The sequence below is a fragment of the Diabrotica virgifera genome, chromosome 1 (assembly GCF_917563875.1).
Source record: "Diabrotica virgifera virgifera chromosome 1, PGI_DIABVI_V3a".
Lineage (NCBI taxonomy): Eukaryota > Metazoa > Arthropoda > Insecta > Coleoptera > Chrysomelidae > Diabrotica > Diabrotica virgifera.
In genome coordinates, this window is record NC_065443.1 from 162,748,453 (window position 1) to 162,773,589 (window position 25,137).

At 31.0% G+C, this 25,137-nt stretch overlaps 1 protein-coding gene across 11 annotated transcripts in view; it reads right to left on the reverse strand.

The window, feature by feature from the left end:
* LOC114336930 (uncharacterized MFS-type transporter C09D4.1) overlaps window positions 1–25,137 on the reverse strand; it is a 467,061-nt gene that overhangs the window by 212,901 nt on the left and 229,023 nt on the right. For all 11 annotated transcript variants that reach the window (XR_007695792.1, XR_007695791.1, XM_050641711.1 and 8 more), the window contains one exon: window positions 7,035–7,328. Coding sequence is in view for 9 of the 11 variants with exons in the window: in XM_050641711.1 (XP_050497668.1) it covers window positions 7,035–7,298 (264 nt within the window). In the remaining 2 variants the exon portion in view is untranslated. The remainder of the gene's footprint in view (window positions 1–7,034; window positions 7,329–25,137) is intronic.

A 25,137-nucleotide genomic window follows, 5' to 3' on the forward strand; every position in this document is an offset into this window, starting at 1 on the left:
GAGTGTCTTCTCCTACATTTTCTGTACACTCGGTTACTCCAAATACATTAGACTGTATATTATGACTGTATGTTACTCCAAATTATTATTATTATTTACTATGTATATTAGACTGTATGTTACTCCAAATACAGTCTAATGTATTTGGTTACTCTATGGGCATTGATCGAAATATGTGGTCTATAATTCTCATATTGCGAAATAATCATCCAGATTCTTCTTATTGCCTGCAACAGGTCTTCTAAATTTGCTGGAGGACGTGGAAATCGATTTAGGTTTCGACCTACCATATCCCACACATGTTCGATGGTTGAAAAAAACAATGGCCACTTCAAAGTGTCTATACCAGATTCTTGTATGAACTCCATGGTGTCCCGGGCAATATGAGCTCTTGCGTTATCCTGTCGAAAGATCGCATTTGGAATAGTGTGTAGATAGGTATGTAAAACCGATTGCAGTACTTCACCAACATATCGTCGAGCTGTTAAAGTGTCACTAATAAGAACTAGAGGCGATCTGCTACCCAAAAATATAGTAACCCATACCATAATTCCTGGTTATCTTGCTGTATGACGTTCAACAGCCAAGTCTATATTTCGTCTGTCACCTCGAAAACGTATTACCCTTATGAGCCCATCAGAGCCACCCAAACAAAACCTAGATTCATCACGAAAGCTGACAATAATGTTGTTATATTGCCCTTGAAACCATGGAGTTTATACAAAAATCTGGTATATACACTTAGGGGTAGCCATCAAGATCAGCTGATTTGTCACCCATCGAACATGTGTGGGATATGATAGGTCGAAACCTAAATCGATTGCCACGTCTTCCAGCAAACGTAGAAGACGTATTGCATGCCATAAGAAGAATCTGAATGAGTATTTCGCAATATGATATAGAAAACTGAATTCTATCAATGCCCCATACAGTAACTGAGTATATAGAAAATGAAGGAGAAGCCACTGTTTATTAATTTTTGAAGAAAATGACGTTGCAAAATTTTTTTATAATGATATCAAATTATACGAAGATTATAATGTATACTTCCATAAATAAATATGTATTTCAAAAAATATTTGTCCTTCTAGATGTTGCATCTTTTTGGCCATCAGTATATTATATTAACAGACATACAATATTCCAGCAGCATATTTCTAATATGTTAGGACTCATCCAGCTAATTACAAGAATTCTTAATAGACGTAAAAAGCAAACTTAGACAATCAACAGAAGATCCTATTAGGGGGCGTTCAAGTATTACGTAACGCAGCTTGGGGGGGAGGGGGGTCTTGTAAAACGCTAGGGCGCGTTACATGGGGGGGAGGGGGCTCGAACAGCGCGTTACGTAACATTCTTTTTTAACTTAAATGAAAAAAAACTACGGAATTTCTTTTATGTTTTACATAGACCCCTGAATTGTATTATGTTGCACCCTTACGCTCTGGGCCCTGATTCTAAATCAAATTTTTACACTAAACAAGTCGCTCGCAATATGGCGACGTCGAAATGCGACTGTGCGAGCCTTGTGGATTTTCGTTGAACTAACGAAATTATGTCAATTGCGACCTATCGAAATTAATAGCGACTTTAAAAAAGTGGTCGCTATTATAATTTCGATGTCAAAATTATTTGACACGGAGATGAATGAATGGCCAAAAGCGAGGTTAGGTTTAGTTTAGATGTGTTTTGTTTATTTCTTGCAAGGAAAACTAAAGCAAAAGGTATTAATATGGATGGGTTTAATTGAAATTTGCTTGTTTTGAGGAATTAGATAGAATAGTATTAAATTAGAAATATAATAATTGAGAATGTCCACAACATGAATCATCAACTCAATGAAAGATGTAAGGTAATAATCTGGGAAAATTAGTAAAAAACAAGGAAAATTAATTACCAGCTATTTTATTGCTGGACATGCTGAAATCAAATCTTAAGATTTCCTATATTAGTAATATAGCTGTGAAAGTCCACAGAAAGTGTGCTATTTTGTTTATAAACAAATAAGCGCTCCGAAATCTTTTTTTTTAATTATTGCTCTATAACTCCGAAAATTTTAACTTTAAACCAAAACACTCGCATAAAAATTGACAGTAATTTAATTCTGCACTTTGATAATTTATTCCAATTTCCTTCGACGGAAATTTTCCTCGGAAAATTCGGGTTTTCCAAACAAAATCTTTAATTTTCAACTAAAATTTGAGGGAAGTAATTATTTATCAATAATTAAATAATTTGGTGACAGTGACACACATCTTTTTTGTTAATGAGTGTGTTGAAGATATGAAAATTTGTATGTACAAAGAGGACCGGATATAAGGTATCTAATGGTTCAAAGATTAAAATCCTGTTGTTTATAACTCTGTCGCAAATGCCGGTCAAATTTGACCGGTTATACCTGGAATCACTTCTCGCAATTCAATTTTTTTTCTTCGAAAAGGACACAGAAACCGTGCCTTTTTCAACAGCGTTAACTTAATTTAATTTAATCTAATATTTTCTGAGGGGTTCTATTTGTTTATAAGCCAAAAAATTGTTTCTTTATAACATTCCTGAGACCGCTCAAATGGTCCAATTTCAATCCTGTAAGGTATGTTGAATAGGTATAGTGCTTTTTTATACGAAAATCATAGTTATTCTGGTGTATCATAATCTTTCTGGTTATTATTTCGACCGAAATTTTTTAATTAACATTTTAATTATTGCTAAACTATTGGTTAGATTGTTGCCGGCCTCCTGATATACAGAGAGGGGCTAAATTATGGAATAAATTCATTTTCTCTAAAATGGACGATTTTAGAGAATAATCCCGAAACAGGTCGATTTTTATTTTTAAATTAAATTTTTTTGGCATATATATTTCAAACTAGTGACGTCATCCATCCGAGCGTGATGACGTAATCGATTATTTTTTTAAATAGGAATAGGGGTTCGTGTTGTAGCTCATTTACAAAGGCGTTCATTTCTCTATTCAGTATTATAAACATTAATATCATTATTTATACAGGAAGGCCAAAAAAATTTTTGAATTATTAATTTACGCAAGAAGAAGAATGCATGTAATTTATTTAACTCAAAATACATTCAATTGCTGTCAGAAAATAGAAAAAAATGTTTATTTTGCAAATAAACATTGCTTTTAGCTTAAATTAAATGTTCAAACTGCCAATAGGTAGGAGGGAGGCTGTTTGTGATTTAATTTAAGCGAAAAGAAATGTTTATTTGTGAAATAAACCTTTTTTTCTATTTTCTGACAGCAGTACAATGTATTTTGAGTTAAATAAATTACATACATTCTTCTTTTTGCGCCAATTAATTTAATTCAAAAATTATTTTTTGGTAACCCTGTATAAATACCTAATGATATTAATGTTTATATTACTGAATAGAGAATTGAACGCCCTTTCAAATGACCTACCACTCAGCCCCTATTCCCATTAACAAAATTATCGATTACGTCATCACGCTCAGATGGATTACGTCACTAGTATGAAATATATGCCAAAAAATTGTAATTTAAAAATAAAAATCGACCTCTTTCGGGATTTTGCTCCAAAATCGTCCGTTTTAAAGAAATGAATTTATTCCATAATTTAGCCCCTCTGTATAATCTACTATAATAAATCTTTCATGTCATCAATTATTTAATTATTGATAAATAATTAGGTACTTCCCTAAAATTTTAATTGAAAATTGCAGATTTTTTGGGAAAACTCGGATTTTCTGAGTAAAATTTTTGTTGAAGGAAATCGGAAAAAAAAATAACTTTGTGTAGAACTAAATTACGGTGAATTTTTATTTGAGTGTTTTTGGCTTAAAGGAAAAATCTTAGGAGTTACAGAGCACTAATTGAAAAAAAAAAGAAGATTTAGGAGTGCTAATTTGTTTATAAATAAAATAACACACTTTCTGCGGACTTGTCATACCCCATATTACTAATATATGCAATCTTAAGATTTGATTTTAGCAATAAAATAGCTGGTAAATAATTTTTCCCAAAAATGGCATTTTTTCGATAATTTTCCCAGACTATCAACAAATTCCAATAAACCGGAGCGCCAACCCAAATTCTGAGCAGTGTCAACATGATAAGGTTAATATCCCCAGTTGTAACTAATATCGAAATGAATAAGAATCGCTATACTCTGTGGCTGTCATGGCGGTGTCGAAATGAAATTGCGGCTGTCGAAATGAATTAGAATCAGACCCCCGCTCATGTTCCGACAACAGGACAATAGTACCTATTCAAGTGAAAAAATCTTAAAATTTGTAACACAGATGAAGCTCAGTAACATGTGTTTGCAATAATTAGCTGGACCTTTCTCCACAACAAAAGATAAAAAGATACAGATGGGATTTAAGAGGTTGCAGAGGGAACATACATGTTTATAAATCATGTATGTTTTCTGAAATCGTTTTCTGCAGTAGGTATTCAATAATGTTTTAAATACGCAAATTTTCAAATTATTTAAAAATGTCTTTAAATAAAAAGCATTAAATACAAAACCCACTATATTGATACTTAGTTTAGAAAATTGATCGATATTTAAAAATAATAATAATACCATTATTTAAAGTGTGATTCCTGAATTATTAATTTCACAGTTTTATGTGATTAATATCTTGACGAAAATTATACATAATTTAAAAATTTCACCTTGCATTATTCATAAAAGACCCTACATAATACACATTTTTGAGATGAGGTTGTTAAACAGCTTCTAAAAACAAAAATATACAGGGTGTTTAATTAAAATAAAAGATAATGGACTATGCTAGACTTGAGTGAATCACCCTGTATATTCAAATTTATGTTTAAATAGTCCATAGCTGAATTTAAAAGTTGACGTATCCTAGCGTTTTTATAATGTTCTAAAATAATGACACATGACAAAAACAATTTTATTCCATAAGTGGTTTCCATACATTATAATTTTAAATGATCACCCTGTATTATTCATAAAGACCATGAAATCAGATTGTTAAGCAGCTTTTAAAAATATAAAAATATACAGGGTGTTAAAAAATAAAGCTTATGGACTACGGTAGGCTTGCATGAATCGCCCTGTACATTTAAATTTATGTTTAAAAAGCACACATTTTTATATATGAAAATCTACGGGTCTCAGCGTTTTTAAAATTAATTGAAACAAGGACAGAAATAATTTTATTCCATAAGTGCCTTCTTATATTATATACAGGGTGTTTCAGAAAAAGGTACCACGATCTTTAAGATAGGTGAAAAACTGAAAATAATTGGGATTTGCTTAGTATAAAATGTTTGTAACGGCATGCGTTTTCACGATACAGGGCGTTGACGAACAAAAAGTTTTACACATTTTTTTCACTATTTTTCCGAAACTACTGGCAACATCGTATATTATTTGTTATACAAAAATTTTTACTAAGCAAAATAAAAGTTGAAATAATACATATGTTATTTTATTTTAAGTTTTTATTAAAAAAGATAAAATAGAAGAATGCATGAGAAGAACAATAAAGGATGAAAAATTTATGTAAGGATGGGGCCAAGCAGGGAAAATGTAAATGTAAATGTAAAATTAGTAATAAAAGATTATTATTGTAAGTTTTGGATATATTTCATGTCATGGGACATGAAATTACGATTGGCAGGGATAACCAGACATATGAACTAAAAAGAAGAATCGTTCTTGGGTTGGGTGGGCAGCATTTGAAAAACTGAGATAAACTTTTAAAAGTGAGTTGCCCACATGCCTAAAAAGAAAGAAAGGTTGATCAGTGCGTCCTCCCAGTCTTGACGTACGGATCAGAAACACTTACCTTACCTAAAGCCTCGGCTATCAAACTAAGAGTAACGCAGAGAAGAATGGAGCGGTCAATGTTAGGAATCGAATAACTCTGCGAGACAAAATCCAAAACGAAGAAATCAGGAGAAGAACAAAGGTGACTGACGTCATCAAAAGGATAGTCAGGTTGAAGTGGAGATGGGCAGGACACATAGCCAGAATGACAGATGGGCGATGGACAAAAAGGTTATTGGAGGTCAAGAGAAGACAAGAGAAGCGTCGGTCGACCGCCTACAAGATGGACAGACGACGTAAGAAAACTAAATAAAAACTGGATGAGAGCGGCGCAGGATAGACGTGGTTGGAAACGAGGGGAGGTGGCCTATGTTCAGCAGTGGACTTTTGAGGCTGGATAATGATTGTTAAGTTTTTATTATTACCTCAAATGCGATTAAAATAATAACAAAGTTCTTTTACCGAGTTTCCGGTACTTTTCGCAACCTAGTTTTCCATTTAGGTTCAAATGGTCATTTGGGTGTTACGTAACGTTTAGGTAGGGGAGGGCGTACATAAAAACGTTACAGTGCGTTACATAGGGGGAGGGGGGGGGTCAAAAATCTTCAAAAATTGCGTTACGTAATACTTGAACGCTCCCTTACTATAGGAATCACAATTAAGATGCACCAGAAATAAACAAACCAAGGCACGTTAAATATTACGAGGAGCACTCCCAAATCATGATTTACATACATTGTAAACACAAATAATGATTTGCAAAGTTGAAAGATACATTGGTTTGTTTATTCCTAGTGCATCTTTATTGTTATTTTAGTATAGATAGGTACTCCACAGCCTTGTGCCCTATCATTTAGTCGAAATAACATACAAAACCTAATAAGTTTGAAAAAATATGAGAAAGTGATCTAAACAGTAAAACAGTCATACAGAAGTAATCATACAAATTAATCATAAAAGGGAATTAACGATAAACGTGAAGTCAAAAAAATAAAAAATCGACTCTTTAAAAAGAAACGTTGTATTATGTATATATAATTTATATATATCTAATTTATAGTTGAAAACGATCCATAGTACTGGAAAGCCGCTACCTGAATGGCCATACCACTATTAAGTGGCTAATATGTCGATTAATGCATAAAGTCTATGTTAAGTAGTGTAAAAAAAAGTTGATATAGGTACTATTATTAGTATGAATAATATAATTTTAAATTGTCAACATAGTAAATATATGAAAATTGTACTTACCAATTTTTCTAATAAATAACTGGCAGGAAAAACAAACGGAACGTATAAAACCATATATATTATGGAAGTCCAATCTACCCACATTGAAGATATCCCATAGTATTTAACCACCACATCGTTTATAATCGAAAATTGTATCCATTGCATGGCATTTACAGCAGAATAGAAGACAAATATTCCTAACACTATCCATCTTATTCCGTACACTTGTATTCTTTCTATAGTCGGCAATTGCTTGGAGAAGTCCACATCCCCGCTATTCATTGTTTGCTTTGACTTCACCACGTACTATATCTAAAATAAACATATTTCTTATCATTTTCCGTTTTAGTTTGACAGTGTCGTCGATACCAAACATTGTGTAAAAAATATTTAGCTCCTTGTTGTTAACCCAACGATACACCACATTATGCTGTTTTAAATTGTTTATCGCATAATGAATTTTTAGTTAATTAATGATTTTTTAATTTTTAGAAATGAATCATTCACGGCGTTGATATTGTAAATTATGTGAAGATTAGTGTATATTCCAACTAATTAAACTTTTTAAACATATTTTGCGATACAGCCTTGGTCAGTAAATAATTTAAAAATATTTTTTTTGTTAAAAATGAGGCTACTTTGTGTAGCCCAGTAAATGAACGGGAAATACGGCGATACCGTGTAATTTTCAGGGGCAACTCCGATTTGCATGAAAATTTGGATATAGGTTTTACTTACCCTCCACTTCAAAGTTGAAATTGTGCCGTTTGGTTGCTTTTACTTGGGTGGTGACAGTCACCCCTTCTCGGGGGCGAAAAAACATATAATCAAGATAAGACTGGAAATGGATAAATTGACTGATTTTAAGCAACTTTTGTTCTATGGAATTTTTTATGTAAGTCAATACTTTTCGAGTTATTTTCGATTGAAAATGTTTATTTTTCGACAAAAAAACTACGTTTTCAGACGGTTTTTCGCAAATAACTCAAAAAGTAAATACTTGATCGAAAAAAATATCCTTAGCAAAAGTGTAGCTTATAAAAAAACTGAAAAAAAATGTGTATCAGTAAAGTCTATCAATCGAGTAAAAACAAAGTTGTAGCTCATGAAAAATACGTTCTTGTGCGTCTAATTCCAAATCGAATATTTCAAGGTGAAATCATCGAAAAATTAAGCACTTTTCGGGAAACACCTATTTAAACTTTTTTAAAGTGTTTATAAAAAGCTTTATTAGAATTGTTCATAAAAGTTTTTAGCATTAAAAATAAGCGAGTTACGCTGAAAATAATGTTGGCCCTCTTTTTTTTGTAAAAAAATCATACAAATCTCCCCGTGTTTAGCTCCTCAAATGAAATTAATCGCTACCGCTTTACAAACAGTTTACTTACCTATCTATTTTTTATATGATCTGTCAGTCTCATCGGTTTAAAGTGCTTATTTTTGAAAGGGTTATAGTTAAAAAAGCTTGAACGGGTCACTAATCACGAGTGTATGCAAATTTTGAACAGCCATATCTTAACCAATTTTTGTCTTGCGGAAAAAAAATGAAACTAGCATATTTATAATAATAAAACCTATATTTTTTTACTCTTTAAGATTTTTCTTATCACTAATACTTTTTAAGTTATTTTGAAAAAAAGAAATTTTTCAAAAATTTTCAGAAAATTTTGTTTTATTATAAAACCAAATTTTTTCAAAAATAAGCACTTCAAGCCAATCAAACTTACAGATCACATAAACAATATACAAACAGTTAAAACAAATGGTAAAGCGGTAACGATTAATTTTATTTAGGGTGCTAAATAGAGGGAGGTTTTCACAATTATTTTACCATAAAAAGGGGCCAATTTTTTTCAGTGTAACTCGTTTATTTTTGGTACTAGAAACTTTTGTAAAAAACAAATATAAATCTTTTTTTAGGTACTTTAAAAATGTTAATAAGCTTTTCCCGAAAAGTGCTTAATTGTTCGGTGATTTCGAGTTGAAATTAGACGAATAAGAACGTATTTTTCATGAGCTACAACTTTGCTTTTTCTCAATTTATATACTTTACTGATACACCATTTTTTTTGTTTTTTTTATAAGCTACACTTTTGCTTAGAATATTTTTTTCGATAAAATATTTACTTTTTGAGTTTTTTGCGAAAAACGGTCTGAAAACGTAGTTTTTTTGTCGAAAAATCAACATTTTCAATTGCGAATAACGTGAAAAGTATTGACTTACGTAATAGCTATTTGTATAACAAGGGAGGAAAGTGCTAATTTTCCTCCCGAGAATGAAGTTTACTGCCCGACGCGTAGCGGAGGGCAGTAATCATTCAAGGGAGGAAAAGGCACTTTACTCCCATGTTATACATATGGTTTTTCCACCTTCCTCAAATAACAAGTCATTTACTTAATTTATTTATGTAACTAACCAACAAAATTTATTAGAACTAAAACTAACAAGTAGGTACAATATAACTGTCAAATATAAGTCAAATTGTTAATGTAAACATTGTTAAATCAGAATAACAATTTACTGTTTTTTACCATTCTGCAAAATACAGATTGTTTTTAAATAAACGTTAAAATGTATAGATACTTACGTAATAGAAAATAGATATTGTACAGAGCGTCAATAAGTTATATTTCATGAATGAAATACCATGACGTCACTTTTACTTTTCCTCCCTAGGGAGGAAAAGTACAACTTTGCTCCCTACAATCAGGTCCGGAAAAGTATACTTTCGGTAGAGGTAGGTGGAAAAAATTTTATAAAACTAAAGTTTCTTATAATCGGTCAATTTATCCATTTCCGGGCTTATTTTAAACACGCGTTTTCCACCCCCTGAGAAGGGGTGACTGTCACCCCCCAAGTAAAAGCAACCAATGGGACAAGTTCAACTTTGAAGTGGAGGGTAAGTAGAACCTAAATCCAAATTTTCATGCAATTCGGAGTTGCCCCTGAAAATTACACTCCAAAACGGTCATTTATTGGGCTAGTGACACTTTTTTAGGTTTTGTGATGATACAGTACATACACTTTCGGTTTATTATAATTTTAAAAATACCTCGTGGAAGCTCAATCTTTCGTCTATGTTCAGTAAAAACTATAATGCGCTATATTTTACAGAAATCAAGAAAATGTCAAAAAAAGTTGTCACAGTCACCCCGTGATCCCGACAGCCAAAATCCCGACAGCCAAAATCCCGACGGCCAAAACACCGACACGCCAAGATCCCGACACGCCAGAATCCCGACACGCCAGAATCCCGACAGGTCAAAATCCCGACATCAATCCTCGCATAAGCAAAAATCCCGACCACTACGTTTTGAATATTTATTGTGTCCTTTTCAAATGCAATAAAAAATCATATTATAGAGTACTGAAATTGAAAAATTAATTACCTACTAATAAGTACGGGTACTAATTATTATGTATTTTAAAAGAAAAAATTTTTAAACCCTTCATTTTATAATATAAAAGCTATACTTCCTGAAATGGAGGGTTCCTGAAATCAGGATTTGATTATTATATATACATAATATACAGGGTGTCCCGAAAAGATTGGTCATAAATTATACCACAGATTCTGGGGTCAAAAATAGGTTGATTGAACCTCACTTACCTATATACAATAGTGCACACAAAAAAGTTACAGCCCTTTGAAGTTACAAAATGAAAATCGATTTTTTTTCATATATCGAAAACTCTCAGAGATTTTTTATTGAAAATTGACATGTGGCATTTTTACGACAGTAATATCGTAAAAAAAATTAAGTAAAATTTGTGCACCCCATACAAATTTTATGGGGGTTTTGTTCCCTTAAACCCCCCCAAACTTTTGTGTACGTTCCAATTAAATTATTATTGTGGCACTATTAGTTAAACACATTATTTTTAAAACTTTTTTGCTTCTTAGTACTTTTTCGATAAGCTAGTGTTTATCGAGATATTTTGAATATTTGTCGAATCCACCACATATTTGTATATGGTTAAGTACGGTTATAGAGACCTGTTAATAATCTGAAAATTTATTTATAATTTACATTTTTAGGTATATTTTGAAAAAGAAGCTACATCTCGATAAAAGGCGACTTATGAACAAAAGACTAAGAGACAAAAGTTTTAAAAACACTGTGTTTAACTAATGGTACCACAATAATAGTTTAATTGGAACGTACACAAACATTAGGGGGCAGGGCCGTCTTAACCCGGGGGTGCAAGGGGTGCCAGGCACCCGGGCGCCAAGTCCAAGGGGCGCAAACCGAACACTTGCTAGGCTCCTTAAGGCTATGGGTACATAATTCGCAAATATTTTACGTGTATCCCTACTTTTTCTGTCTTTACACGGCAAATTACGCGTAGTAAAATTCACACTGGTATGGATATGTAAACATTACTAAATGTCATTCTACTTGAAAACGTCATCATTAATTTAAAGAGATGGGTTTTGAATGTTCTTGGATAACTGTTATTTTTGTAATTGGAAATTATTATTTACGTTAATAAATGTGATAATTTTTCACCAACTATGTATTCAGTGATTGTAATAATTTATTTGTACAACAAAGACTAATACTCAATCGAGAAAAGAGGAAAAGTGTTAAAGTGATTTTTTAATAATATATTGTTATGGAACGCTTACAATTTTGAACATCTTTAAGAACAAAATACTTGGATCACAGAATATATTATCCTGATGTATTCTCTGCTTGGATCTTCCACAAATAATACACAATAAATAACTTTTTATTAAGTTCACGTCTTAAATCAATTATTTATCAAATACACTATATTTAAATAAAATTTAATCAATAACTCAACATATTCCCGATGCAATGTCAAATATTTAAAATTGTCACTGATTGTCAGTGTCTGACAATATTATATTCGGCTGAGTGCGTTGTAAGACAAAGATAGATTTGGAAAATATTACCACGGCATTGTGTTTATTTTTTTCGAATCCTGAAAAAACCAATAAATATTTTTAAAAAATTTCAACGCAGAATGAAAGACTAAATCATTACCGAGGGCCGAAAGTCCCTTAGAATAAATAAAAAGTTTATTTTGAATGATATATTTGAAATTAAAAATCACACTAAATTTTCTCTTAGTTTTTCACCCCTGTAACTTATTAAAATAAACATTATAGAAGTTCTCAGGGACTTTCGGCCCTCGCTAATAACGTGATCTTTCATTCTGCGTTTAAATTTTTAAAAAATACTTATTAGTTTTCTCAGGATTCGAAAAACATGAATCCCCATTTGAATAGCATTGCAGCCTAAAATACGTACCGATCCTCTTAAAGAAAGTACAAATAACAAAAACATATAAGTGCACTTTCGGTTTTTTCTATAAAGGTTAATAATGCTTACTACACCTACGATAGGCAAATGAAATATGAAACCCATTTATATTATTCCGAAAATAATTTCAAAAACACTATTTTGACCAATGTTAAATGTCGAGTGACAATGAATCACCATCTTGTAAAAATTATCAGTGTATCCGATTCTGCTAACAAAAGTATAATTGCCGTTTGGGGAGCTATGTATGGTATGTATTATCTGGTATTATCACGGGCGCCCATATAAAAATTTTCAGGAGGGGGCAGACGTGAAGATGTAGAAGATGTTTTCTAGCCCATTATTTTGTATACTTTGGATAAAATATATAGTCTTCAGCACCCGAAAAGCTAGGGCGGAGCCACGCCCCCCTGCCCATGTGTATGGGCGCCCATGTGTATTATAATAAAAGCGATGCTGCGACGCATTTAGTCGGTATTTTTTAAAGGTGGTGGTATAATCTTTTATGATAGGAAAATATAAATGCTGAGTTTCAAAAACCTAACTTTCTTCATTACGTTTGCGACAAGAAAGACGTTCATTACGTTTTTAGAAAGACACGAGAAAAGTTTTAGTCACTTAGTTTCTATAAAAAATATGTAAGTAGATCTAAAAAAAAAAAGACTTACTAGAAAGTCATACCGTAGACTCTATCAATTAAGCAGCAGTTGAACGCGAAAGAAGAAGGTGGAAGGCGGTTTTAGAAAGATTTGTCGAAATAATAACATTTTTAGCACGACAAAATTTACCATTAGGAGGAACCAGTCAAAGGTTGTATGAATCTGAAAACGGTAACTTTTTAAAATTAATAGAATTTTGATAATACGCTATCAGAACACATTGCAGGAATTCAAAGTGTTCAGCATCGTATGCCTCAGTATCTTTGACATAATATTCAAAATTAATTGATAGGTGTAATTGGTGAAAAAATTAAATGAACAATGTTGATTTTTTAAAACAGTCTAAATATTATTCTATAATTTTAGATTGCACACCTGATATTTGACATAAGGAACAACTTACTATTGTTGTTAGGTTCGTTTATTTCAATTCGTCAACAAAGCTTGCCGAAGTTAGAGAGCATTTTCTAGGGTCTTTACCGGTTACTGATACTACCGGACAAGGATTAACAAATTATTAGTTAAAATTTTTGAAATTAATGAATATTGATTTAGATGATTTACCAGGCCAAGGGTATAATGGGGCAAATATGAGAGGAAAAAATATTGGCTTTAAAAAAAAAGAATTTTTAGACATGAATCCTCGTGCGTTTTATGTTCCTTGTGCGGCTCACAGCCTTAATTTAGTGCTAAATGATGCCGCTAAATGCTCAATGGAAATAACAAATTTTAATTGTTAAAGAAATTTATGTTTTTATTCGCATCAACATTACGGTGGAATGCCATAAAGAATGAGCAGATTTGTACCCATCTTTACATTAAAACCGCTTTCAAATACGCGATGGGAGAGTAATAATAATAATAACAAGATCATATGGTATAATAATAATATCGTATGGCATTTTTGCCAGGGAAATCCTTTCGGATTGTTCCGGCACCATTTATATCTGTCAGTGTTTCAAGTAACTAGTGTCGATATACACTAGCCCAGGGTGACCGACGGCTTAACGTACTCTCCGAGGCACGGTGAACGGCTCGTATCATTTTTAGAAATATAAATGGATTGTTGTTGCCGGGGCTCGAACCTATGCGCTCTGGCTTATGAAGTTAGGTATCATACCGCTGAGCTACGGCCATCCACGATGGGAGAGTAGAATTGACTCATTAAAAATACTTCGTTTTGATATGGGGAACATTTACAATGCATTATACTCAATCTTTGACAACAAGTACAACAATGACACAAGAAACATCGCAAGCTCATTGATGACAAAATTAAAGAACTTTAAGTTTATCTGCCCTGTTGTGACATGGTACAATATTTTAGCAAAGGTTAATATTGTCAACAAAACTTTGCATACGAGCGATATTATTACTTCGGAAGCTGTTAAGATGCTTGATCAAATTTTGATCAAGTAAAGATTTAACCAACAACCGCATTGACACTGCGTTTGAGCAGATATTAATTGACTCGGTATCAATTGCTAAAGAACTACATCCCGAAAAAGACATTTAAATTACGAGGCTGCAGACAAACCTCTTTTAGACCCAAAACAAAATTTGAAAACTTCTATTATTATTTATTGGACATTGCCATTGCAAAATTAAGTGAGGGAACATAATTATAATTTTTCTTTATTGGAAAGTATATCGAGTTGGAGAAACTCCGAAGAAAACTTAAAAAAAAACAAAATGTTTAAATTTACAAAAAAAAACTAGCGCATGGAATTAGATCTCATATAGATGGTGAAGATCTATTATATGAGTTAGAATTGTTACCAATATTTTTTATAAATACAGACACAACTCCATTCAATATTTTAAGTTATATTAGGTTACCTATATTCTAATAATTAACTCTCCGTTTTCCCAACTCTTTCTACATGTCTAAAGTCGTAAGGATATATTTAACACTTCCAACTTCCAGTAACAATAGCTGAAAAAGAAAGATCTTTTTCTAAACTTAAATTATTGATCAAAAATTATCTGCGCTCAACAATGGACCAAGACAGATTAACAAACCTGGCTTTAATAAGTATAGAAAAGCAAGTAAAAATAGATATCATCGAAGCAATAAAAACTTTTGGCGACTTAAAGCTAGAAAAGTTGACTTTGACATATGTACTTTAAAAAGTATGGTATAGTGTTATAAGATTGATCTTTTTTGAATACTGAAACCACGTTTTTTAATATATAAAAATAAAGAGAAAAACCTAATTAGTTTTAATTCTATATAATCTTCTGACAAAAGGGGGCGCAAAGATCAGTCTTGCACCCCGGCGCCGTGTATGGTTAAGACGGCCCTGTTAGGGGGGTTTAAAGGAACAAAACCCCCATAAAATTTTTACGTAAATATATTGAAAAAGAAGCCGCATCTCAATAAAAACTGGCTTATCGAAAAAATACTAAGGGGCAAAAAGTTTTAAAAACGTTGTGTTTAACTAATGGTACCACAATAATGAATTAATTGGAACGTACACAAAAGTTTGGGGGGGTTTAAGGGAACAAAATCCCCATAAATTTTTTATGGGGTGGACAAATTTCACTATAATTTTGTTTTAAGATGTTCCTGACATAAGAATTATACATGTCCATTTTCAATAAAAAATCTCTAATAGTTTTCGATATATTGAAAAAAATCGATTTTCATTTTGTAACTTCAAAGGGCTGTAACTTTTTTTGTGAGCACATTTGTACTAAGGTAAGTTAGGTTTAATCGAACTATTTTTGACCCCAGAATGTGTGGTATAATTTATGACCATTCTTTTCGGGACACCCTGTATTATTGGACTATACAGGGTGGTTCATCTTATTCGCCTCGGTGTCTGTACGGAAAACCACTTGATATTTTAAAAAAATTTCTTCACAGTAATATACAGGGCCATTAATACTACAATCTAAAAATAATGTGAATTATACAGGGTGCTCCAAAAAAGAGTGGTATATCAAAGTTATATTTTTTCTTATGGAATGCCCTATATCTGATGGCATTACTGAATTGACCTTAAAAAATAAGCTATACTTTTATAAGGGTTCCCTATACCTAAATACAGGGTGTTTTGATTTATTTCGATTTTTATGAAAATGTAAGGTTTTAGAAAAAAATAAATATCTAGGAATATAAGAATCAGTAACAAATTTCTTTTTGGATCTTAATAATAGACTATTTAGCATACTTAAACAGATGCTTACTGCAACAAAATTTCTTACAGGGTGGTCAAAATATGAGATTGTTCTATTAACAAATTCAAGCTGTAATAACTTACTTAATTTAAATGGAACACCCTGTATCTTACTAGTCTACCGCGTAGAAAATATACTTATCTTTCAATTTGTATTAAGGTTTCCTACACCTATCTTTTTACAGGGTGGTCAAAATATTAGATTGTTCTATTAACAAATTCAAGCTGCAATAACTTACTTATTTTAAATAGAACACCCTGTATCTTACTAGCCTATCGCGTAGACAATTTATTTAGCTTTCAATTATTATTAGGGTTTCCTATACCTATCTCCCTTCATTTGTTAAATATTTAAAGATTTCCTAATTTGTAAGCTTTAAAAATTAGAATTAAGTAAATAAGTCGTGGTTACATATTATGTACAACACATCACCAACACCGGCAATATACTTAGACATGATACTGTCAATAATAAAATTTTCATTGTTATCATGTAATCACACAGAGTGTTGTATTATTTTAGTTGATTTTGGCCTACATGTGACATTGAATAATATGTAAACATAAATATAAACTTATATTAAACTGCATACCCTATATTAGATACCGTATTCTGGAAGATACTTAAATTATATTTCATTCCGTATAAGTATTTTCCATATCTTAAACTAATGGTTATTAAATAAATTTAAGAACACCACTTTTTGTTTGAATCTTTGAATCGCAATTACAGACAATTAAATGCAATGTAAAAAAAATATGTAAAAATGGGTATTTACAGAATAACATGGGAATTAACATTTACAGAATAACATGTGTATTGAGAATGTTTACATGGAATTGAAGAGATTTTAAATATCTTCCGTTATAAAGAATAGAATATCGAGTATGTCATTTAAAATAAGAACACTCTGTGTGATTAAATGATAAAAATATGAATTTTATTAACGAAAGTATCTTGATTAAGATATTTAAGTATAGGGTAGGTGGGGGCAAAGGTACGCATTTTCTAAATTTTCATCTCTAGTGAATCTCCTAATGCTTGAATTGGCACAGAGTATAGATGAAAGTGAAATTGATACATTTTGTAATCATATTAGGCAAATGGAAATTCTTCAATATTATTTTTATAGTGTTGATAACTTTTTGAAAAAAAATTGTAAATGCGTACCTTTGCCCCACCCAATGGGGCAAAAGTACGCACGTGCATACTTTTGCGGATTTGAGACATTTTGCAATTGAGACAAAATTAGCTGATGGAATATCAAGCTTAACTTGATATTGACTTTGAAGATTGACTTGAAACATGCATTTGCCAAGTCTACCTCACTGGGGGCAAAGGTACGCACTGCGAACGTTTGCCCCATTTCAACGTTCGCAGTGCGTACTTTTACCCCATTTGTGTGAGTACTTTTGCCCCATCCGGAAACCAATAATATATCTAACCTTAATATGAAACTATGCACATATGAACTTCAAACTGTTATGTAGAAGAAGACTTCTAACAATCAACTTTCAACATGCCTAACCAATAATAATCTGAGTTTGAAAGATTAAGAATTAGAATCAATCAATATTTAAGAAAAATTAGATCAAAAGGTACAAAAATGATTTTTACCTCATTTTTGTTGTTGTGTTCGCCCTGATTGCGCCAAAGTTTCTCATCCAATGCTACTGAGTAGTACAAACATATGCCACAAGATGTTGTCGCCAACATATAAGAAGTTATTGAAAAATGTAAGTGCGTACCTTTGCCCCGTGCGTACTTTTACCCCCACCTACCCTATTGCAGGTGTTGGTGATGTGTTGTACATAACCACGACATAGGTATTTAATTCTAATTTTTAAAGCTTACAAATTAGCATATCTTTAAATATTTCAAAAATGAAGGGAGATAGGCATAGGTAACCCTAATAAAAATTGAAAGCAAAGTAAATTTTATACGCGATAGATTAGTAAGATACAGGGTGTTCCATTTAAAATAAGTAAGTTATTACAGCTTGAATTTGTTAATAGAACAATCTAATATTTTGACCACCCTGTAAAAGATAGGTATAGGAAACCCTAATATAAATTGAAAGCTAAGTAAATTTTCTACGCGATAGACTAGTAAGATACAGGGTGTTCTATTTAAAATAAGTAAGTTATTACAGCTTGAATTTGTTAATAGAACAATCTCATATTTTGACCACCCTGTAAGAAGTTTTGTTGCAGCAAGCATCTGTTTAAGTTTGCTAAATTAAATAGTCTATTATTAAGATCCAAGAAGGAATTTGTTACTGATTCTTAGATTCGTAGATATTTATTTTTTTCTAAAACCTTACATTTTCATAAAAATCGAAATAAATCAAAACACCCTGTATTTAGGTATAGGGAACCCTTATAAAAGTATAGCTTATTGTTTAAGGTCAATTCAGTAATGTCATCAGATATAGCGAATTCCATAAGAAAAAATATAACTTTGATATACCACTCTTTTTTGGAGCACCCTGTATAATTCACATTATTTTTAGGTTGTAGTATTAAAGGCCCTGTATATTTATGTGAAGAAATTTTTTTAAAATATCAAGTGGTTTTCCGTACAGAGACCGAGGCGAATAAGGTGAACCACCCTGTATATATTGGCAAAAAAAATAATTTAATTCATATACCCATGTTAGAAATTTTATTTAGAAAATTAGTTTATATTAAATGGTAAATACTTTTGTTATTACCAAAAAATAAATACCAGATAGCCATAAACAAAAAACCAGAAATAAATGTAATTATATGTTTAAAAGGAACTTATCAAACCTGTCGGGATTTTAGCCTGTCGGAATTCTGGCGTGTCGGTATTTTGGCCGTTGGGATTTTGGCTGTCGGGATTTTGGCTGTCGGGGTAGCGAATTTACAAAAGCTATACCATTTCATAGCCCAATAAATGACCGTTTTGGAGTGTAATTTTCAGGGGCAACTCCGAATTGCATGAAAATTTGGATTTAGGTTCTACTTACACTCCACTTCAAAGTTGAATTTGTGCCATTGGTTGCTTTTACTTGGGGGGTGACAGTCACCCTTTCTCGGGGGGTGAAAAACGCGTGTTTAAAATAAGCGCGGAAATTGATAAATTGACAGATTATAAGAAACTTTGGTTCTATAAAGTTTTTTACGTAAGTCAATACGTTTTGAGTTATTCGTGATTGAAAATATTGATTTTTCGACAAAAAAAACTACGTTCTCATACCGTTTTTCGCCAATAACTCAAAAAGTAAATATTTTACCGACAAAAATATTCTTAGCAAAAGTGTAGCTTATAAAAAAAACGAAAAAAATGGTGTATCAACAAAGTCTATAAATTGAGTAAAAGCAAAGTTGTAGCTCATGAAAAATACGCTATTATTCCTCTAATTCCAAATCGAATAATTCAACGCCAAATGACCGAAAAATTAAGCACTTTTCGGGAAAAGCTTATTTACATTTTTAAAGTACACATACAGTTACATTTTTAAAGTTTTTTGCAAAAATTTCTAGCATCAAAAATAAACGAGTTACACTGAAAAAAAAGTTGGCCCCTTTTTTTGGTAAAAAAAAATCGTGAAAACCTCTTTCTATTTAGCACCCTAAATAAAATTATTCGTTACCAATTTACCATTTATTTTAACTGTATGTACATTGTTTATATGATCGGTAAGTTTGATTGGTTTAAAGTGCTTATTTAAAAAAAATGGGTTTTAAAGTAAAAAAAAAATTATTATTTTAAAAAAAAAATTCTAAAAATTTTTGAAAAATTTCCTTTTTTGACGCATAAATTCATTATTTCGTAAACCAGCGACTTTAAGGAAAAATCTCGAAACAGGTCGATTTTTATTTTTAAATTTCGATTTTCTGGCATATATATCATACTAGTGACGTCATCCACCTGGGCTTGATGAATAAAATAAAACTTATAAACAAAAAGTATTAGTGATAAGAAAAATCTTAAAGAGTAAAAAATGTAAGTTTTGCTATTATAAATATGCTACTTTCATTTTGTTTTTCCGTGAGACAAAAATTGATTAAGATATGGCTGTTCAAAATTTGCATACACTCGTGGATAGTGACCTGTTCAAGCTTTTTCAACTATAACCTTTTCAAAAATGAGCACTTTAAACGGCGAGACTGACAGATCATATAAAAGTATAAGTAAGTAAATAGTTTGTAAAGCGGTAGCGATTAATTTCATTTGGGGAGCTAACCACGGGGAGATTTTCATGATTTTTTACCAGAAAAAAGAGGGCCAACTTTATTTTGAGCGTACCACGCTTATTTTTCTTTTATGAACAATTAAAATAAAGCTTTTTATAAACACTTTAAAAAGTTTAAATGGGTTTTCCCGAAAAGTGCTTAATTTTTCGGGGATTTCACCTTGAAATATTCGATTTGGAATTAGACGAATAACAACGTATTTTTCATGAGCTACAACTATGTTTTTAGTCGATTGATAGACTTTACTGATACACCATTTTTTTCGGTTTTTTATAAGCTACACTTTTGCTAAGGATATTTTTTTTCGATCAAATATTTACTTTTTGAGTTATTTGCGAAAAACCGTCTGAAAAGTTTTTTGTCGAAAAATAAACATTTTCAATCTCAAATAACTCGAAATGTATTGGCTAACATAAAAAACTCTATAAAACAAAAAAATCTTAAAATCAGTCAATTTATCCATTTACGGTCTTACCTTGAACGTATGTTTTTTTCACCCCCGAGAAGGGGTGACTGTCACCCCCCCCCCCAAGTAAAAGCAACCAACGGCACAATTTCAACTTTGAAGTGGAGGGTAAGTAGAACCTAAATCCAAATTTTCATGCAATTCGGAGTTGCCCCTGAAAATTACACGGTATCGCCGTATGTCTCGTTCATTTACTGGGCTATCAGTCATGGGGGCGACTGAATTCGAGTAGGTTTTGTATGCAGAATATTAGTTACATATTCTATTCTATTTCGGCCCAGAAATTAACTGTATTGGTGTAGGATTTGTAAGCGAAATTTTTGATTATTATTGAGCAAATGTCTATACTGTTTCAGTCATGTAAGTAAAACCAATCAAATATTTACTTATGAGGATTTATGAATATATCATAAAATTTAGATATGTTTTGAAAATTAAAATGAATAATATTATATATTTGGATATGATTAAAAATTAAAAACAAATGAATAACTACTAATGTACAAGTATATACAGTATGTCCCTGTAAGTTGGAACTAAGTATATCGAAAGCTTTTTCAACGAAAACTTTTCGTTTATAAATTCGAAAAAGTGTGTGTGTTATTGCGTTGCCGCTTCTGCAATACTCAGATCAGATTTATCGATGGATTCTTATGTAGTTTTTTCTTCTGAATCCAAATCTGAAAACGACATTTCGATATCTCTAACCGTCTTCGAGATAATCGCCCTCAAAGTCTAAAATGTGACGTTACAATCCATTTATTTTCTTCTGACACACTACACCTCAGCTGAAATCGTTGATAGTAAGTAGGCTAGTTTTTGTATCTCGATTTGTTAAGCAAAGCATAGGTTATTTACATTATTTGAGTTTGACACTTCGTGAATGTCAAACTAAATAATTAAGTATTCATAAATTATCAATGACATTTGATAGTGAATTTAATTAGGTATTATGTATATAAAATAAATAAGATGTACAAAAATACAATTTGAGTATATTTTAAAAGCAATAATTTATTAACCGCTTTAAAAAGGTTTATACGAGTATACGCCCTCCCCTTTAATGATAAATGGACTGTTCCATTCGTTATGAAATGAAAATTGTTATTATAGTCGGTTCGCTAAACTCGACACAACTGGCTAGTGATTTTAGTAGGTAATTTTTTTGCTTTTTGCGAATTTTGCCAAAATTGGCAAAATTACTAATTATTTAGTACTTATTAACTATTTAGTAATTATTTTTTTTTGCAAAATTGGCAAAATTATTGACTAAAATCACTATCCAGTTGTGTCTGAGTTTAGCGAACCGACTACATGAAATAATATTGTTTGGAATAAAAAATTATGGTCTGATATGTGCAATTACATCCTTCTAATGGAAAAAAACATTTGAAGATTTTTCTCAAATTATGGATACCAACAACATTTTCATTTATAACTCTTTTATTTTAAATTTGACGAAGAAAAGTTATTCTTCATAAAAAGCTCTTCGTGGTCTAAGATTTATATAAAATTTTATTAATTTTATACGAGGTATACAAAAAAATATGAATTTCGATCAAGAAGTGCCTTTATAGTTCATAACATTTAAATTAAAATGATATAATTGCACATTAAAACATAATTATTAATTCTAAACAACTTTTCATAATAGCAATTTTCCATATTATGAATTAAAATACGTAAATAAACAAAGTTTTCGTTATGATAGTGCTCGCACTTTCAGCTTGTTTATTATTGATTTTACGAAAAAAAGTTATTCATTATAAAAAGTTCTACATGGTCTAATATGCAATCATCTGATATTAAGTTTTATCAATAGTATATGAGAGATGTCAAAAAAATATGAATTTCTGTCAAGAGTAAAGTATCTTTATATATTTCACAAGATTGAAAATTGTTATTACGAAAATTTATTTGGACTTAAAAATAATGTTTTAATATTCAAGTACATTCTTCTAATTTTCTCAAATTATTTCAAATTAATTTTCTCGATATTATTAGTTTTACAAAAAAAAAGTTATTCTTTATAAAAAATTTTCATAATCTAGAAACTAAGATACAACCATAATTTATCAAATTTTATCAATTTTATACGAGGTTTGTCAAAAAATATGAATTTTGTTCAAGAGTAAAATACCTTTACCTATAGTTCACAATATTTCACTTAAAAAGATGTAGGTAATAACTTTTGTTTTCGTAAAACTAATAATATCGGAGTTATCATAAATAAAAGTGATGTTGGGTATCTGTAATTTGAGAAAAAATTTCATTTTTTTTTCAATAAGAAGAATGTAGTTGCATATTAGAACATTATTTTTAAGTCCAAACAAATTTTCGTAATAACAATTTTCAATCTTGTGAAATATATTAAAGGTATTTTACTCTTGAGACAAATTCATATTTTTGACATCCCTCGTATACTATTGTTAAAACTTGATGTCAGATGACTACATCTTCGGTTTTAGACCATACAGAACTTTTTATGAAGAATAACTTTTTTTGTAAAATCAATAATAAAAGTTTTCCATATGGTTTCAACTTACAGGGACATACTGTATATACTCGTACATTAGTAATTATTAATTTGTTTTTAATTTTTAATATTATCCAAATATATATTATTCATTATAATTTTCAAAACATATCTAAATTTTATGATATAATAATAAATCCACTTAAGTAAATATTTGATTAGTTTTACTTACATGACTGAAACAGTATAGACATTTGCTCAATAATAATCAAAAATTTCGCTTACAAATCCTACACCAATACAGTTAATTTCGGGACCGAAATAGAATAGAATATGTAACTAATATTCTGCATACAAAACCTACTCGAATTCAGTCGTCCACATGACTGAAATGGTATAGCTTTTCTAAATTCGCGTCGGGGTATACCCCTTTGTGACACGTAATTTTTTCTGCGATATTTATATGGAATTCTAACTGTGGTACACCCGTACATTTTGTACAGACAACATTTTTTTAATATTAAATGGAGGCAACATATTGTGTTAAAATATAAATTTACTTTGGTAGAAATTTTTTCTAAAATTCTTCTAGGCAAGTCAAAGTTTGAGCGCCAAACTAAAATCACCTGTTTTTACGATGATCAAATCAGCTGTGGCATAACGAGCAAACTTGCACTAAGAACTTTTGTTATTGTCCCCTAGATAGCACACATAGTCTACTATTGAAATATATTTTTTTAATTATTCCAGCATTTCTAATGGCTCAACCAAGTTAATAAGTTTAACTTTAGAGGCCACTGTCACAAAGTAACCATATGTGTTTACGATATAAAAAACTTTACGATATAAAAAATTTTTTTAACCAAAGAATAGAAGATGATAATTTAGATCCTATACTATAACCATAAATGAACTGCCAGAAGATATTGCAGAAATGGGAGGGAAGATATTGCAGATAAAAAAGGGATAAAATACAACAGGTTATTACTAATTATATTTAATGACATATTGAGAGAAGAACTGATAGCAATGGACTGGCGGAAGACTCAGATAGTACCGATTACAACAACTACAGAGGAATAAAACTCGTAAGCACTGCCATGAAAATATACGAAAAAATATGAACAAAAGAATAACCAGACAAATTGACAGCCAAGAATATCAAACCGGATTCAGAAAAGGCAGAAGCAGAAGCACACACGATCATATTATATTTACCATCACACAAATGGTACAAACATCAAACAAATATTTATGGCATACATAGACTTTGAAAATGCTTTTGGTGCCAAGGCAAAAATTATGAGAAATATATTTTGAGTAATTAAAAACATTTACAAAAATCTGAATTATGCTATCAGTCAAAAAAGATCATCAAAACCATTTACTACAAATGAGAGTCTGTGATAAGGGGGAGGATTAAGTCCAATACTATTTTTTTTATAATTTACATGGATGAGATAATTAAATAATGTAATGTAAAAGTGAAAAAAGGTGAGTTATAGAAATTTAAGAAGAGTAGACATTTCAGAAGGAGCATTCGCTGACGACGTCGTCATATTGGCCGAAAATGAGAAAAAAAACTACAAGGAAAAATAGAAATATGTAATGGCATACTAAATAAATATGGAGTAACAATTATTAATAAAAATATGACAAAAGTTATGGTCATGGAAGAAGAAATGATAAAAATAAAAATAGTACGTTCGTTAACGGTAAAATATTTCAAGACCTCTAAATTCTAAAGAACCGCTCCGATTTAGAAGACATTTTGCAAATAAGCTCATATTATCCTTCTCTTCAAAAGTGATATGACTACAAT